Raw genomic sequence first — 15883 nt, forward strand, 5'->3', positions numbered from 1 at the left:
TGAAGAGCACATATTCTGACCATATAAAAATGATCTGCAACTCTGAACGCAAGTTGTCATGAGATGACCACATATTAGGTGATAATGCCTTTGTGCCAGATTGTGTTGACAGTTGCTCTGAGAAGGAAGACCATGTTTCCGTTGATTGTTTATCAAGTTAGTCTTTGTCCAATGAGGATCTTGTGTTCAGCGCTGGTACAAGATCGGATGAAATGTAGTGGGGGGATACCTTCTTCACCAGTATTCAAGCTTACTGAAGATCTACTTAACAAAAATTTGACCTATGCTGGAACAATCCGATGAAACAAGATAGATATACCCAATGAGATGCATCCATATAGCAACAGAGAAAAATTGTCATCAGTGTTCAGGTTTGCTGGGCTACTCACCCTGGTTTCCTACGCTCCAAAGAAGGGGCAAGTCAGTAATGATGTATCAAGACAAGGCTGTTGGAGGAGACAAAAAGAAACCCCACCTAATTCTCCACTACAATGACACTAAAAGTGGTGTTGATAACGTGGATCACCTTGCAAGAATGTACTCCTGCAGGTGCAAGATAAATAGGTGGCCAACGGTTCTTTTCTTCAACATGCTTGAAATTGCTGACATTGCAAGTTTCATCATTTGGGTCAGCAAGAGTCCTGCTTGGCACCAGGCTTACCCAAGACAAAGAAGGTGCTTGTTCTTGTCAATCTAGAACAACTTGTAGATATGCATATAAAGAGAAGAATCCTTGATACCTGTCATCTCACCATGCCCATCAAAGCAACACTCTCATCCCTTGCCTCCTATAAAAAACCAGCCACCATGGGAGCACCTAGAAAACTCAACAATGGACACTGCCACATTTGTCCAAGGTCAGCTGACTAGAAGAGCCACAAGCAATGTGGGGAATGAATTTGTATGTGCTGACCACTCCACATCCATGCTGATGTGTGAAAACTGCATATAGGCTTACACTTAATAAGACTCCTGCTAGTTCTTTCAATTTGCTAGCTAACATTTTTTGTTGTTGTTGCCTAAAACAATAAAGAATTGTTGTTAGTTTCTGAATGCATTTGGGGGACAAAAGTCCCCCACAACACAGTTAATGTAACTTTTTTCTCAACATTGGATTAAGTTGACCTTTAGCCTGCCCAGTGCTTGTTGGCATTCATAATATTAATTCAACTGTAGAAACTGGAAATATGCTTAGCACAAAAGATTACAATGTTGTTTTTCTTTCAGAAAACACATGCAAATTTCAAAAATGACATTCAACAAAATAATAAAAACTGCTCAAGCAAACAACCAGTCACTGCTGAAACAGTTGGAAATTCTCATCTCTATTACAAAAAGAATGGGAAACTACTCCATTCTCTGCATTTGAAAACTAAAACCAGACGAACATAGCAGTACAGGGTAGAAACCTATCTTGGGTAATTAAACATAATAAAGAGCACCTCTGAGAAATAGTAGCATATTGCATGATTATTCCTCAGACATGTAACTAACAGCTGTTAAATCAACACTGCAAACAGAGGAGCACCATAGAGCAAGAGATTTTGATGATAGCTTGTTTTTGGTACAAATGAATCATGCTGTCAGGTGGCTGGCTGTTGAGATACCAAGGAACTTGATTAATTCCATTAAACAAAAGCCCTTTATATTTAATGAACTAAGAGGACTAGCGTTGAGACAAAAACCACAGGAATGATTTATAATGAAGTGGCAAATGAAGTAGATTTCCAACTCAGGACATTTTTTGTGCAACTGCATTTAGCTGTTGCGTTAGTTTTAGAAGAAAAACCTGAAATTGCAATGAAAGGCCAAGAAGCCACTTTTGGAAATGTAGCACAAACATGCTGGCCTGATGCGTTCTGTCCATATTATTAAAGGAGCTTTAGAACTACTGAATACTCAAAAGCATTTAGTAAAAATTTTATTTTAAATGTAGCTATGAATCAGTAATCACAAGTGTTACAATTATATTTTTACAGAGATTTTTACAATAAGACACATCTTTGTTTACATGCGGGCCCCATTTTTTTCCACAAATAATAATCAAAAGGAATAAGCAGTCAGCTCAAGAAAGAAAACTTTGGCATGTGTACAACATTTAGTTAACAAAAATAAACGGTAGCAGATTTGAGTCAGAAAAAACTCACATCATTTTTGCTTAACTTCACAGCACTGTTTAGTTAGGGATGAAACCCACCTGCACTATAAACTATCCAGTATTAAAGTGATCAAACTTATTTCAGCCTGACAAAAATGTACTGGGGAAATTGGTGGCACACTGAGTTAAAAGAACAGCCTTTCAATTCTGGAGACATCTGGGTGATCAAACAGTTTAGGCCACAAGTGAAAATCAGTTTGGTGGTCACATCTTAACCATTAGCTGTCTGTCCATGCTACTGAACTATACCACTTGATGCAACTGGCGGTCTCTGCTTAGGACTGGGATAAGGAAAGGCACTGCAAGTTAGGACTGAAGTGCACTGTTGGAGTACATGGAAAGAGAAAAGGGGAGTTTGCACAAGGCCTCTCTGTTCTACGTTGGGTCTTCGTCACATACATAAATACCAAATTAATCCAAACCCTGAGGAAAACCAAATTTGCAAAGCTTTCTTTCTGCTATAGTTGCTAACGCTTCTATATTAAAATCAGAATGACCAGCCCCCTTTGAGACAAGTTATTCATAATTCCCCAAATAGTTAAAAGAAACAGTATCTGTACAATTTTTCCAGAACTATTGTAAATGCACATATTTTATTGTAGTAACGGTAAAATATTGGCATAGACATATTTGCATTTCTAAACAGTAAAGTAATACCAGTCTTGAATTTAGAGATTTTACAGCAGTTACTGCAGTGGAATAGATATATGGTAAGTCATCCTGCAAATATCAGACACTCCTGTACACATCAGAATACATAATTTGAATGATGTTCTCCAGCAAGTCAAAATACACTTTGGTATTATTTATAGGGTTTCCTGCTAAATGTTAGCGATCCAAAATTGACAACTGCAAGGGAGTCCAGTGGCAGAAAAGTACTGCTGTAACACCAGTCAGAATTATACTCACTACTTCTTATTCCTGGGCTTTAACTCTTCTGCTGCATTACGCAGAAAAATGTAGTTTTTCTTTTGTGGATTATAAAATTCATGACCCTGAAAAAGAGAAAAAGTTAGCTATATTTATCTCATTCAAAGTATCAACCTAATCTTGAAATACAAGAAGCTGAACATTCCATCAATTCGATTTAGTGAGACTTTACAATTTAAAAATATGGACTTTTAAAGATCAGACTTACTATGCAACCCAAGGGAAATATTGGTGGGTGTGCACTATAATTAGAAACAATTCACTATGCAAGGCAACTTTCAAAACAGGTCTTTTTTAAGCTTAGAGTGAGTGAACATTCCTTAAACTTTTGCTTTACATGCAAAATTCAAGTAGTTTGAGAGTTAAGGGAAGTAAAGAGATTGTTCTAGACAGGGAGAAGAATGAAGAGGGGACGTTATAAAGCAGGGGTGGCCAACCTGTGACTCCAGAGCCACATGCGGCTCCTTGTATAGGCACCGACGCCGGGGCTGGTGTTACACGTGCCAACTTTCCAATGAGCCTGCTATGCCCTCGCTCCTCCACCCCAGAGCCTCCTGCACGCCACAAAACAGTTGATGAGGAGATGCGGGGGGGGGGGGGGGCGGCGGGGCCGGAAAAGGGGGGGGGGGGGGGGGGGGGGGGGGGGGGGGGGGGGCGAAGAGGGGAGGCGCTGATTGGCAGGGCTGCCGGTGGGCGGGAGGCGCTGGGAGTAGGGGGAGCTAATGGGAGGCTGATGATGTATTACTGTGGCTCTTTAGCAATGTACATTGGTAAATTCTGCCTCCTTCTCAGGCTCAGGTTGGCCACCCCTGTTATAAAAGGTATTACAGCCTTATTGTACATTCTGTCTTTTGAGCCAAACGAAAGAAGGACAAATTTTCATATAGTGAAGTGCAGGGTCCACACACAATTATACAATTACTTTTGTTCATCAATTGTGAATATAAATCTAGTATTCTGTGTGTGAAAATGAATAACTGTCAATACTTATTTGCATATACAAGTGCCCAGTGCGCACACCCATTGCAATAACATCATGAATAATTCATGTGTTAAAAGGCACATAAGACCTTAGGTCTCTTTGAAAATCTAGTTCTCTTTTTTGGCATCTGAATTTCTTGGTTTTCTTTATTCAGACACTGTCATTAAAATTATGCATTGGGTTGTAATAGTTAAGTTATGGACTTTCATTCACTTGATAGAAAAATGGAATCTAGAAAGGAGACTTATTGCCTACCAACTCAAGTTTCACTACTAAATATCGGTTCATAATCTACAGATCTGAAAGACCAGTTAGTTCATATAAGCCAACATGTCCCATTCATGAAAGTAAAAGGCTTATATCTTGGACTGTAACAATAAAAGTAAAATAATAGCGTTTCCCATCCAGCAGGACCATAAAGCACATTAGTAAATTTAACTACATATAGAGATCACTTTATCTACAAATGAACTCCCGAGATGTGACATGCCACTGTTCACGAATGAACAGCAAATCTCCAACAGTTTACAACAGGAAATGAACGATACTCCATCAAATTTAAAGTACAGAAATACACAAGATATAATAGAAAGAATAATGCTACTGTAAACAACCTAGAGTGGTTAGATTTCAACCTTCCTTTTTCAAACTACTAATTGTATTATCTCATGCTGCGATTCTATCAGGTCTCAATATCTTAGCACTGAGTGCATACTGGGAAGAAAGACCTTAAACCATCACAAAGGAGCTGCAGAAAGTGGTATTGGAAATTAAATACATGGCACTCACCTACTTGTTTAATAAAAGTAACCGTGTCCCAGCAAGCTTTTTAGCAGTGCTCTAGGTGTGCTCTTTGGAAGAGATGCAGTATCAATTTTACTTATGGTATGATCCCAGGGTACTCTTCCCAGGAGTAGGTCTGTTTAGCATTCACATTTGGAACAATTTTCCAAAAATCAGGTAACTATGTTCAGCCTATATTCAGTTGGGTAAGATATTCTTTGTTTCTTGGCCTAAACAATTATGTACTGATTCTGCGCTATGTTTCATCTGAAAGGTGGCTAACGTGATCCCTAATCAACCTTTTCCCAATCTCCCAGGTGTATTTGGAAGACTTGTAAAGAACTTTGAGACTCTCAGATGAAAAGGACTATTGAAATATTGTCGTCTTAGTTCACAACCATTGATACGAAATTTAAATGTTAATCCTTCTTACCTTGGACCAGTCGTAACTGGAAGCATATGCAAAAATATTCCCATTGTGGTTAAAACAACAGGCAGATATTGGCTGGTCAAGCTGTTCTGATGTTTTTAGCTTTGTTCGTGCATCTTTATCCCAAAAGCTGAATCTACCATCAGATCCTACAGTTGCAAGGGTGCCATGGGCAGGATGAAATGCTATCCCATTTACCTGCAGTTATACAAACCATCACATAAAACAACCAACAATATAGACAAGATGGAGTTTCACAATGCATACACTGTACTCAGTGAGTGTAAATATATTATGTGCAGATTTACCTAATTTAAATTAAGACTAGTTGCATTTTAGTCTTGACAAAGAATTTTTTTGCCAAAATCATTTGTTCTTCCTGACCAGCTATAATTTAAATACAAGTTCCCATTAGAGAACACAGTAATTCCCTCAGTGTTGAACAGATTCTTAAGCAGAGGCTTAATGAGCAGTATGTTTTTCCATAAACAAAAACATGGGTATAGAATTGTCCTAATAAGTCTTAATAGAAAGTCAGCCAAGTTGTGGGTCTTTTGGTTGTTTATAATGAAGAGCAGAATACTTTGCATGCTCCTATTTTAATATTTGCATATGATAATTTTTCCTCTAAGCATAAGCAAAAGAACTCTTTAGGCACAAGAAAAGGTCAGAGAACAGAGAATTAATGGTAGATTTCATACAAAATTGTATATTATGTGTATGTAGCTTCTAACTGCACTACAGAAATGATGTAATGGTATGTGCTGAATACTTACAGCATAGATATCCTGAGGTGCTGATGTGTTCGTTCCATTGGAGCGATGACATTTAAAAGTGAAGTTATCTTTGGCTCTGAAAGGAAAAAAAAAAAAAGAAAAAAGATATTCCTTCACATTTTCTTAATTTCAAAATGAATAAGATAGTGCAGAGAGTGTTTTAAAAAAAAAAAAAAAATCACACTTACGGATTTGGTGGGTTGATATAGTGAATTGCTACCCTTCCTTCAATACTTCCAAGGGCAAATCCAGTAGGTTTGTTCACTTTGTCTTTAAAAATAGCAACACAGCGATGCTAAATTTGAGAAAGATATAGAGCATTTTAGACAGAAGCTTAAGGGCCAGATTTTCTAAACATTGCCTCTCTATGGGGGCACAACTCACTGCACGTACTAACACTGCACAGAGAAAAGTACGTACAACATTAGAAAATGGGTCAAAGCCCCTGTGAAAATTTGGACCTGAATATCTACATTTCTGAATTCACTTGGGAATCAGCAGCAGACATTTCCTCAAAATGAACACAACAGTTTTCTTCCTTCACCAAGGAATTAAACATACAAAAATCTTTTGCATATTAGGTGACATGACTGAATTTGAAAGATTTCTCAAAATTCCATGTCCCAAACTGTACATTAATATAGTGAGGAAAAATTACTAGATTCTAGCAAAATACCATCAATCCTGCTTCTCTGGAAGAATTACCCGTTATACAATACAGCACTGTATTGCAGTCTTGTTAAGAACAAACAGGAAGAAGGGAGACTGACATTTTGGACCAAAATTAAAAACAATAAAAAATTTGAACTGTGAGCCTACTCCTGCAAGTCGTCCTCTCCACGGGTGCCAAAATGTGCATGCAGGATCTGTCCCATTAAGCTGAACTGTAAAGTTTTTAGTATTTAACTAAAATAGTTGTAAATATTCAGATATATTTCATTAAAATATTGTAATGCATAGTCTTTCACTGTTCCTTATTCCTATAAAGAAAGCCAGCCAAATTACTTCATGTGAAGTAAATCTTAATACATTTCTTAATACCATGTGTTTTCAAGAAACCTTTTTCAACTGAAGTCATCCACTTGGAAGGAGATATGTACAACAGAGTTGCAGAATATGCACCACATTGAAAGTCTAAGTGTACTCAGGGGCAGAAACTATACCGAGTGAAGAGAATGTAGTTTTAAAATATTTTTTTGATAAAGAATCTAAACTACCATTTTATGTGCTGCATTAATAAACTTGTAATAAATAATAATTATTTATTTACCTGGTGTTTCAGTGGAGAGTCTATTCTTCTAAATTCAGAAGGCTGATTCTCTAACTGGTATACTATCAAACCCCTTTCTGCAGTGGCGACAACTGCCATGGGATGCACCTGAATGAGGATGAGAGGGACAGGTTGGAAGAGACTAGGCTATGTTAATTTCACAACAGAGAATTCTAACTCCTTCAAGTTACTTATTTCACCAAAGCCCCTCAAAAAGTCAACTCAAAGGAGCAAGACTGTTCGTTCTGGTAGAAGGTGACCCATAGACTGAAAATTTTATCTGCAGAATAGGTACAGCAAGGGCAATAGTAGCACAGGCTTCTTCCAACATGAAGCATAAATTCTGATATGGGCAAGGAAGCGAGGGCAGTTCAGTTTCAGTGTCAATTCTATTTTTGGCCCCTCTCCTCTTAATGCCAACAAGGCCACTAATAGTGCTTCATAGGAAGGGAATGTCTATCCACCAGGAAGTAGACTGAGACCAAACAGCCATCAAAGAGTAACTTTTATTTAATAGTAACTTGGGCTGGTTTCAGATGACCTAGGTATCGGGCTGTGAATCCATTAATCCTCTGAGCCATCTAATTCCCACAAATTTCATTTTTATGAAACAGGAGTTTAGTGGCTTACCACATCAGCACAGTAGCATCTTTCAGGCAGTTGTAATGTCATCATAGGAGTTGGTGATCGTGTATCCCAGAACTAAGGAAAAAAAGAAAATCAATGGATTTAAAAGACTTGAAGAATTTCTTTTGCCGTCAAATATACCATATAAGTACTAGGAAATATTGCAACTGATTACTTTAGCACAAATGAGCCTGGCCACATTTTCATTTCAAGTTGTTTAACCCCTGGGATAAAACACTCACTTTCTTAGGGCTAGAAATGATCACCAAAAAAAATGACCTCTGGATTTTAAATTAGTATATTTCAGCAAAATTTATAGCAAACATTTCCAGTTTTACATATATTAGCATAGTACAAACCCATTTATCAGGTACAATTTTCATACCTTCAAAGTTTTATCCCAACTTCCTGTCATCACACAGCTATAGTTTGGTGCTTTAATCCAATGGACAGTCTTAACAGGGGCTTCATGCTGAAGGAAAACAACCAAGAACAATGCATATACATTTTTTTTAAATAACAGCCTGTATCACTTTTTGGTTGTGTATAGCAAAAGAACGGTACAAAGGCAGGATATAAATGTTTATTAAATCATCACTACAACCAAAATTTGTATGCTTCACCACAACTAAACTATAAGAAAAGAGTGAACATTTTCACATATTTAATTTCACATATCGTAGAGACTTTACATTAAGCAACAGAAATAAGTGTTTCATATTAGAGTAAAAATGTGCATTGAAGTGGACTGTAGATAGAGTCTATTAACAGTGCACTTATGAAGTCAATACCCTCATGAAAAAGAACTCAACAATTACATGTAAACTCTGTTTCCCTACAATCTTAGTACTCATCCAAAAATCTATGTAAAAAAGATTGGAGAGCAGAACAAACTATCAGTGAAACAGAGCAAGAAAGCAGCACAGAGGACTGGGTAACCAAAACAAAGAAAGCAAAGTGGAGCCAAAATGGGGTGGAGAAGCAACACTGGGTAATCAAAGGAGGAATCAGTCTGCAGCTGGGTGCTACAGTAAGGCCATAAGGGAAGGGAAATCTCTTGGGGGGCACTCAGGGCTTTTGCCTAAGATTTGCATTACCTAAGTCCCAGTAATCATCAGTTACCTCCACCTTAAAATTTAGCTAGCAATTTGACAGGCACTTTCCTCACACTATTCTTCATATAAGAGCATCTAACTGGAAAATGTTGAGTGTTATTTTAAATTGGATAGTAAAGATTCCTTTTTTTTCTTGAGGGAAAGAACTTGGGAGTTACTTACCTGTGCAATTTGTATGGCCTGGTTACTGTTGAGATCCCACATTTTGGCAGTTTTATCACAAGAGGCAGTAAATACTTTACTCCCGTCCTAAAAATGAGAGAAAAATCATTTTGTTTCATAATTTTAAAAGATGAAATATTAACTGCACCACAGTACATGTAATTTTATGTTTGTAATATCCAATACCCATTAAAGAATTGCTGGGCCTGATTCTTCACTGCCTAGTACTTGTGCAGTCATTTAATAAAATAGGTATGTAAAATAATACTATTCTGAGAGTATTTGTATAGGAGTAAGTGACTATATTCGGTGCAATGTAACCTACTCCTGGGGGAATTCATGTCCCCCGCAGAAAAATGACTTTCTGACATGGAAGCAAAGGGAAGCAGCAAGAGCAGTCATGCACCACTCCCTAGCTGCACAGGTGCGTTTCAGGCACCTGGAGCAGCCAGTGGAGAGGTAAATCACCGCAGGGCTGGGGACACCCCAGCCAGTGGCTCCTACTCTGAGTTAGGATCAGCTGCTAGTCCCGGTTGGGCTGGAGGCAGGAGAGGACAGGACTTCCTCTTTCCCTGAATGGAGTGGCTGGGGCCGTGTCAGACCCACCCCCAGAAACCTCCCCCAGCTGCAGGAAGCTCAGCATCCTCCCCTGCTTCCTGCCCCCATCGCTCCTCAGCTGTGGGGGAAGCGGTGACCGTACAGGGAGCTGCTCCCCATCTGCCCAAAACCCATGCATCCGGACCTCCCATCCCCAGACACCCCCAAGTCTCACCCTGTACACCCAGAACCCTCTTAGCCCTCCATAACTGAACCGTTCCCCATTGAACCTCAACCGCTGCATCTGGAGTCCCCTGCACCGAGACGACCCCTCACTGAACTCCCTACACTCAAACTCCCACCCTGGTGAGCCCCCACCCCTCTGCACCACCCTGAGGCCCCACATCGAGACCCACCCTGAGCACCCACACCATTGATCCCGAACTAGCTGCACCCAGACCCCCACCCCACCATGCCCCACTCCCCCAGAACCCAGACCCCCCTGCTGAGACTCCCACACCCAGACCTCTCTGCTGAGCCCCAACCACTTTTACCTGGAAGGCCCTGCAGAATCCCATTGCCCCTGCACCTACAACCCCACCCCTCAATGAGCCTCTGTGCATCCAGATCCCCCCCACACCAAGACCCCCTACTGCGCTGCCCGCACCCAGATTGTCCCACACAGAATTCTCTCACCCGACACCTGGATCCTCCCCATGCTGAGCCCGGCCACACTTGGCTCCTGCCTGGTTAAACCTGCCTACCCCACACCTGGTGTACCTGGCACAGAGGGACAGGGCCCCAGGGCATTTCTGGGGCAGGCCCAGGCCTTGTGCTGTGTCAGGGTTGGGTACAGCGTCACCAATGAGTCTGTGTCCCAGAGGTGGCGGGTAGGGAGGCTGCAGGTTGATCTCTCACATTCGTGCAGCCTGTGGCCTGTGCTCCCCACTGCCATGCTGGAGACTCTGCATTTATTTATTGACAAATAAAACTTGCAGAATACTGCTGAATTTTAAAATATTGTGCGCAGAATTTTGAATTTTTTCGCGCGGAATGCCCTCAGGAGTAAATGTAATGGAGAATCAGGCCAATTGCCCACAAAACAATCATACAAAACAGCATTTTGCCTAATGTTAATTATCTGAATCACTATCTCAACTGTTATGTACTGTATATCACTACATTTATCTGAACTAACAAATACGTTGAGACTGCTATCCAGCTGAGTAGAACATGTATTGCCCTGTTCTACTGCTTAACTGCAGTCCAAAATTCTACTTCAAACCTTTCTCCTAATTGTTTTCTACAGTCTTATAAATATGCAATGCTTCTTCTAATCAAACCGTGCACACACAAGAGAAGATGCCCCAAAAAACTGAGAAGCATCTTAGATCTCAAAAGAATGGCATTTTTTTATAAAAAAGATGATAGTGAACAATATGCCAATATTCCACTGTTTTCCTTTTTCCAATACTTACAAAATATTGTACAGAGGAATGTACTGATACTGGTATTTACTAACTTATGACAAGTGTTTTGATTGGTCAAATCATAACCATGTAGTTTCAAACTGCCACAATAGTCTACTCTTGTCTAAGGAAGTCTCACATATTAATTTAAACAAAACCCTAAAAGTAATTTTAAATTAAAATAGTACAAAATTTAAACTATGAATGGTAATGAAACAAAACAAATTCTGCAATTATGCTTAAAATTGTAATATTCTAGGGTGAAATTCACTCCAGTACATAAGACTTATGCAAGGCCTTTTGTACTATCACAAATTAATGAAAACTGACTAGCTATTAACAGCTTAAAACAACCTCCCGCCATTGCATCTGCACACCCAAGTAGTAGTCTAGTTTATTAAAACAAACCAACCATGGATTTAGATGACAAAAGTCTATGCTACAATCATAGGATGTATCTACATTTTAAGTCTGTGTGTGTTTTGAAACTAGAAATAAGGATATTTGTTTTCTGGATAAAATCGATTTCCTTGAAAATACTTTTTGAAACAAAGGAACATACATCACTCCAACACACATCTAGCACAGGCCCTGTGTGCATCTGCTGAGCTTTCGGAATAGTTTGTCCATTATCTTGAACTTCCCAACACCGAACCTATGAGAAAAGATGCACATATCAATTTAGTAATATATTACTATTGTTTGAATACCCAGGAATGTGCTAGGTGTCTCTCAGAAACAAGGCACTGCCTCTGCCTTGAAGAACTTACCCTTACTTAACACACTGAATTTACATGGAGGGGAAGAAGGGAAGAGGAAAGACAATAGTTACAATCATACAATTGCCACTCATACCCCTTTCTAATTTTGCCTTTGATGTCAGCAACACGGAGCATTCCCTATATTTAGGGGTGTACATTTAACTATGGATATCTTATTATCCACATAAGTGGATAATCCTTTTTCAAATTCTATCAAGCTTTTGGCTTAAACGATGTCTTGTGGCAACGAGTTTCCCAGATTAAGCCCTATGTAAAGGAATGTTTCCTATCAGTTTCTTTTACCTTTACAATTTCACTGAATATCCCATTGCTTTTGTATTATGAGAAAGGAAGAATAAATAGGAGCACCTATTAAGAATTCAAATGCTATAGAGATTCATGATTTTTTTTAATTACTGACAATGTTCTGGAAAATCATTAATTCCCTTCGCTCAATACTTGTTGTTTAATCTAAATTAACCTGGGAACTGCAAGATCTTTGATATTGGACTGAACTTTGTCTAGTCCAGGAGACCCCAATCTTTTAATAGCGTGAACTACATCTTAACAGGGAGATTGACTTGTGGACCATATGGCGTCCCATTCATAATTGCACAGACCACCTCACCTCCTACTGGAAATCAAATAGCACCCATACATAAACTACACCAACTTTTCACTTTGAAAATGAATATTAGGGAAGTAGTTAGGCTGAGAGCCAGCACTGAGACTAACTCACTGTGGACCATTGGCTGTCCACGTACCACAGTTTGGGAAACTGTGCATCTGCTGAAATTCCAACCTCTTACTACAATACTCTGAATCATAACCTATATCTGCATATCATACAACAACTGTATGAGGAACGGATATGGAGAGGAGGGGATTCTTTTTCTTCTGTATAGTGAAAGTAGCAGACAAATGTAACAAATGTAACAAATATATGTGCTAGTCCTCTCTACAGATATACAAATTGGACTAGCCGTTATAAAGCACAGAATCAAGTAGTAAAAGTCATTTCCTTGAGCTGAAGTTTAAATGATATTGTCAGCTTGAAATGCTGTCAATTTCAACAAATTTATTAAAAGTAATTTTGGGTACTACACCTGCCACTTGCTGATTTTGATGTTTACAGAACCATATTTCTGGTTTTTAAAAGTTATTTTCTGTGCCCTAGAGCTATAAAAAGACACAAAGAAAACAAGGGGGGGAAAATGACTTTTCAGATGAAACAACAAAACTTGTTTTAGGCAAACTTCTGTCAATTAAATAAAGTAAGGAAAGTGGGGAAAAGTGGCTCTTTTCCTCCAATCTTTAAACTACAGCAATCTTAGGCATAACTTGTAACAAGAGTAGGTAAGTATGTATCAAGCTAAAGAGATTTAAACTGTCCTTTTTACAGACCATGCTCATTAAATACTTACATCATTTGCCCAGGATCCTGCAATAAGGAAGTTACCCGGCAATGCTAGTGGACTGAAAGCTAAACAACCAATGCTGTCATCAGGTGGAGATGTAACTTCAATATCCTGTAAAGACCAAAAAAATTACAAATATTCATACGTCATAGAACTTAATAATGTGTCTTCTAGTCATAGAGTAAATTAACAAAGTTCTGAGTTTTGCAAAATAGATAGTACATGAAAAAAATATTAAAAAGGCAACAATAATGAATCACAAGTGGTACTTTATTTATTTTGACAAATGTTGTTTAAATTATAATTTATAATAAACTAATAGGTTTACTGCTGATATAGTAAGTAGGGAAGAAATCACTTGCATGTAGAATAGCGAGACTGTTATAGTACAATTTATTTCTTTTGTAGTTCACCGTTATTCTTTGCCTTTAACTTCAAGGTCCTGTGGATCTAAGTTTTGCAAGTTTCCAAAAGATTATACCTTTATAACATCTATAATCATCAGAATTACACACACACAATCAAGGTAACTGTACACAAAACTGTGTACCAAACTTGTTTGAAAATCAGGCCCACTAAGTTCATTGAAATAACATGCTGTTCTATTAGATTGCTAGAATCCTCTAACCAGTCTAACGAACACAGAAATGCAATGGCAAAACCATTGCTTGATCCATGCTAGAAGTGTGCTTGTGAACTATTTTTCAATACTGCCATTGATAGCACAGTTTCCTGACAGCGTACAGGGTATTATCACCATTCCTCATTATAAGGTGTGTTAGCCAAGACTGTTATACAGACTATGCCCCTGCCTCATATAGTCCATAGCACCGTTTCTGGGTCAAATTCAATTGCAAACCATGTTAGGTTGTAACCATGTTTGACAACAGTCTCAAACAGTTACAAACCACAGTGTGGTTCGGGCCTAAATCTTCTTCCTTGGGAAGTAAGAAGAGGGATATTCATAACTGCATTTGGTAACAAACCCTGAAACTTCTCAATACTTAGGAAGAATGAGTTTGGGGAAAGAGAGAGAAAATAAATAAATACATGCTCATGTTCACTCCTGATTCCTGGAAAGGAGATCGCCTGATACCCACTGTTTACATATAGGTTAATACAAGTACCTTCATGGGGTTGTGATTATCTGTTGCTGTATTTCCAAACATGCTGGTACCACCAGCTCCAAACCCTGAGGTTGATCCAAACAAACTCATCTTGGCCCTGCAAATGACAAGAATGCCCATTAAAAGCAACAGACCTTTACTTGGGGACTTAGGAAGTGTTGTACTAGATCAGAGTGGTCCATCTAGTTCAGTATCCTTTCTCTAACAGCCAGTACCAGATGGTCTAGAGGAAGGTGGGGGGAGAATAAACAACATAGTGGACAATTATAAAATAACCTGCTCACAAAATAAGTTTCTTCTTACCTCTGTCAGAGATTTAACTTTGTGTGTGTGTTTGTGTGCGCGCAAGTTTGTGCAATGTTTATTCAACTCAAGTGTTGGCCTTGGCCTCAGCCTCATTTTCCCCAGAAAATCTGATTTTGGAGGGTCAACAATTCCTTCAATGAGCAATAACCACAGATCACCTTAATCTCATTGGCTATGTCTCTGCACAAGCCCAGAGAGCTTTGGAAAACATTGCTGCCTTTGTCTTTCTTATTATTTAATAACAGTATTTTTGCTCAACAGTAGTTGTGCTATGCAACACTCCAAACACCCTTTGGAAACAGAGAAGAAACTTCATAAATAAAAGCTATTACACTGGGGAAGGGTACACAGAGGGAGGGAGGAGGATACTTTCTAATCAGGTAGGACCATTTGGGGCGGGGGAGAAGCTGTATAATAAACATTGACAGGTCAGCAGATGGGGGGTGTAAAATTAATTGTTTCAATCAGTTTACATGTCTGTGGAGCAGTTTACACTGAAGCAGGGAGCATTAGGAGGGGAAATAGGGGCAGTAGGGTGGGGAGGAAGGAGCAGTTGCTGACTGACAGGAGAGAGCTGTGGCAGTTTCTGGGGGATGGGAGCAGTGGGTACCTGACAGGAGAGAGCTGGGCCAGTTGCTGAGGGACAGGGCCCGTTGCTGGGGGACAGAAGACACCTGGGGCAGTTGCTGGGGGGACAGGAAACACCTGGGGCAGTTGCTGGGGGATGGGGCCAGTTGCTGGGGGATGGGGCCAGTTGCTGGGGGATGGGGGCAGCGGCTGGCTGACAGGACAAAGCTGGGCCAGTTGCTGGGGGACAGGAGACACCTGGGGCGGTAGCGGGGGGACAGGAGACACTTGGGCCAGTTGCTGGAGGATGGAGGCAGCGGCTGGCTGACAGGACAGAGCTGGGGCAGTTGCTGGGGGATGGGATCAGCAGCTGGCTGACAGGAGAGAGCTGGGGCAGTTGCTAGGGGACAGGACAGAGCTGGGCCAGTTGCTGAGGGACAGGGCCCGTTGCTGGGGGGACAGGAG

The 15883-nt window shown here is 39.8% G+C and overlaps 1 protein-coding gene across 1 annotated transcript; it reads right to left on the reverse strand.

Annotated features, from left to right (window-relative positions):
* Positions 1-1914: 1914 nt before the first annotated feature.
* On the reverse strand, positions 1915-14637 carry RAE1 (ribonucleic acid export 1). Its single transcript, XM_024201710.2, has 11 exons — positions 14546-14637; positions 13425-13529; positions 11802-11894; positions 9234-9320; positions 8342-8428; positions 7960-8031; positions 7330-7437; positions 6248-6354; positions 6060-6135; positions 5287-5481; positions 1915-3153 (listed from the first exon to the last, which is right to left on the reverse strand). Exons 1-11 carry the CDS (start codon positions 14633-14635, stop codon positions 3067-3069), a joined length of 1107 nt encoding a protein of 368 aa, XP_024057478.1. The 5' UTR covers positions 14636-14637; the 3' UTR covers positions 1915-3066.
* Between the last annotated feature and the right edge of the window lie 1246 nt (positions 14638-15883).

Source organism: Terrapene carolina, unplaced genomic scaffold (assembly GCF_002925995.2).
Source record: "Terrapene carolina triunguis isolate 2854851 unplaced genomic scaffold, T_m_triunguis-2.0 Scaffold130, whole genome shotgun sequence".
NCBI classification, from domain to species: domain Eukaryota; kingdom Metazoa; phylum Chordata; order Testudines; family Emydidae; genus Terrapene; species Terrapene triunguis.

Bases quoted from the DNA above. Each gene is read 5' to 3' on its own strand.
- RAE1 (XM_024201710.2), bottom strand. From the start codon at position 14,635: ATGAGTTTGTTTGGATCAACCTCAGGGTTTGGAGCTGGTGGTACCAGC. The intron at 8,032-8,341 runs GTATGAAAATTG...TTTTTTCCTTAG, and splicing joins GTTGGGATAAAACTTTGAAG to TTCTGGGATACACGATCACC. The intron at 5,482-6,059 runs GTAAGTATTCAG...GTATAACTGCAG, and splicing joins CACCTCAGGATATCTATGCT to GTAAATGGGATAGCATTTCA.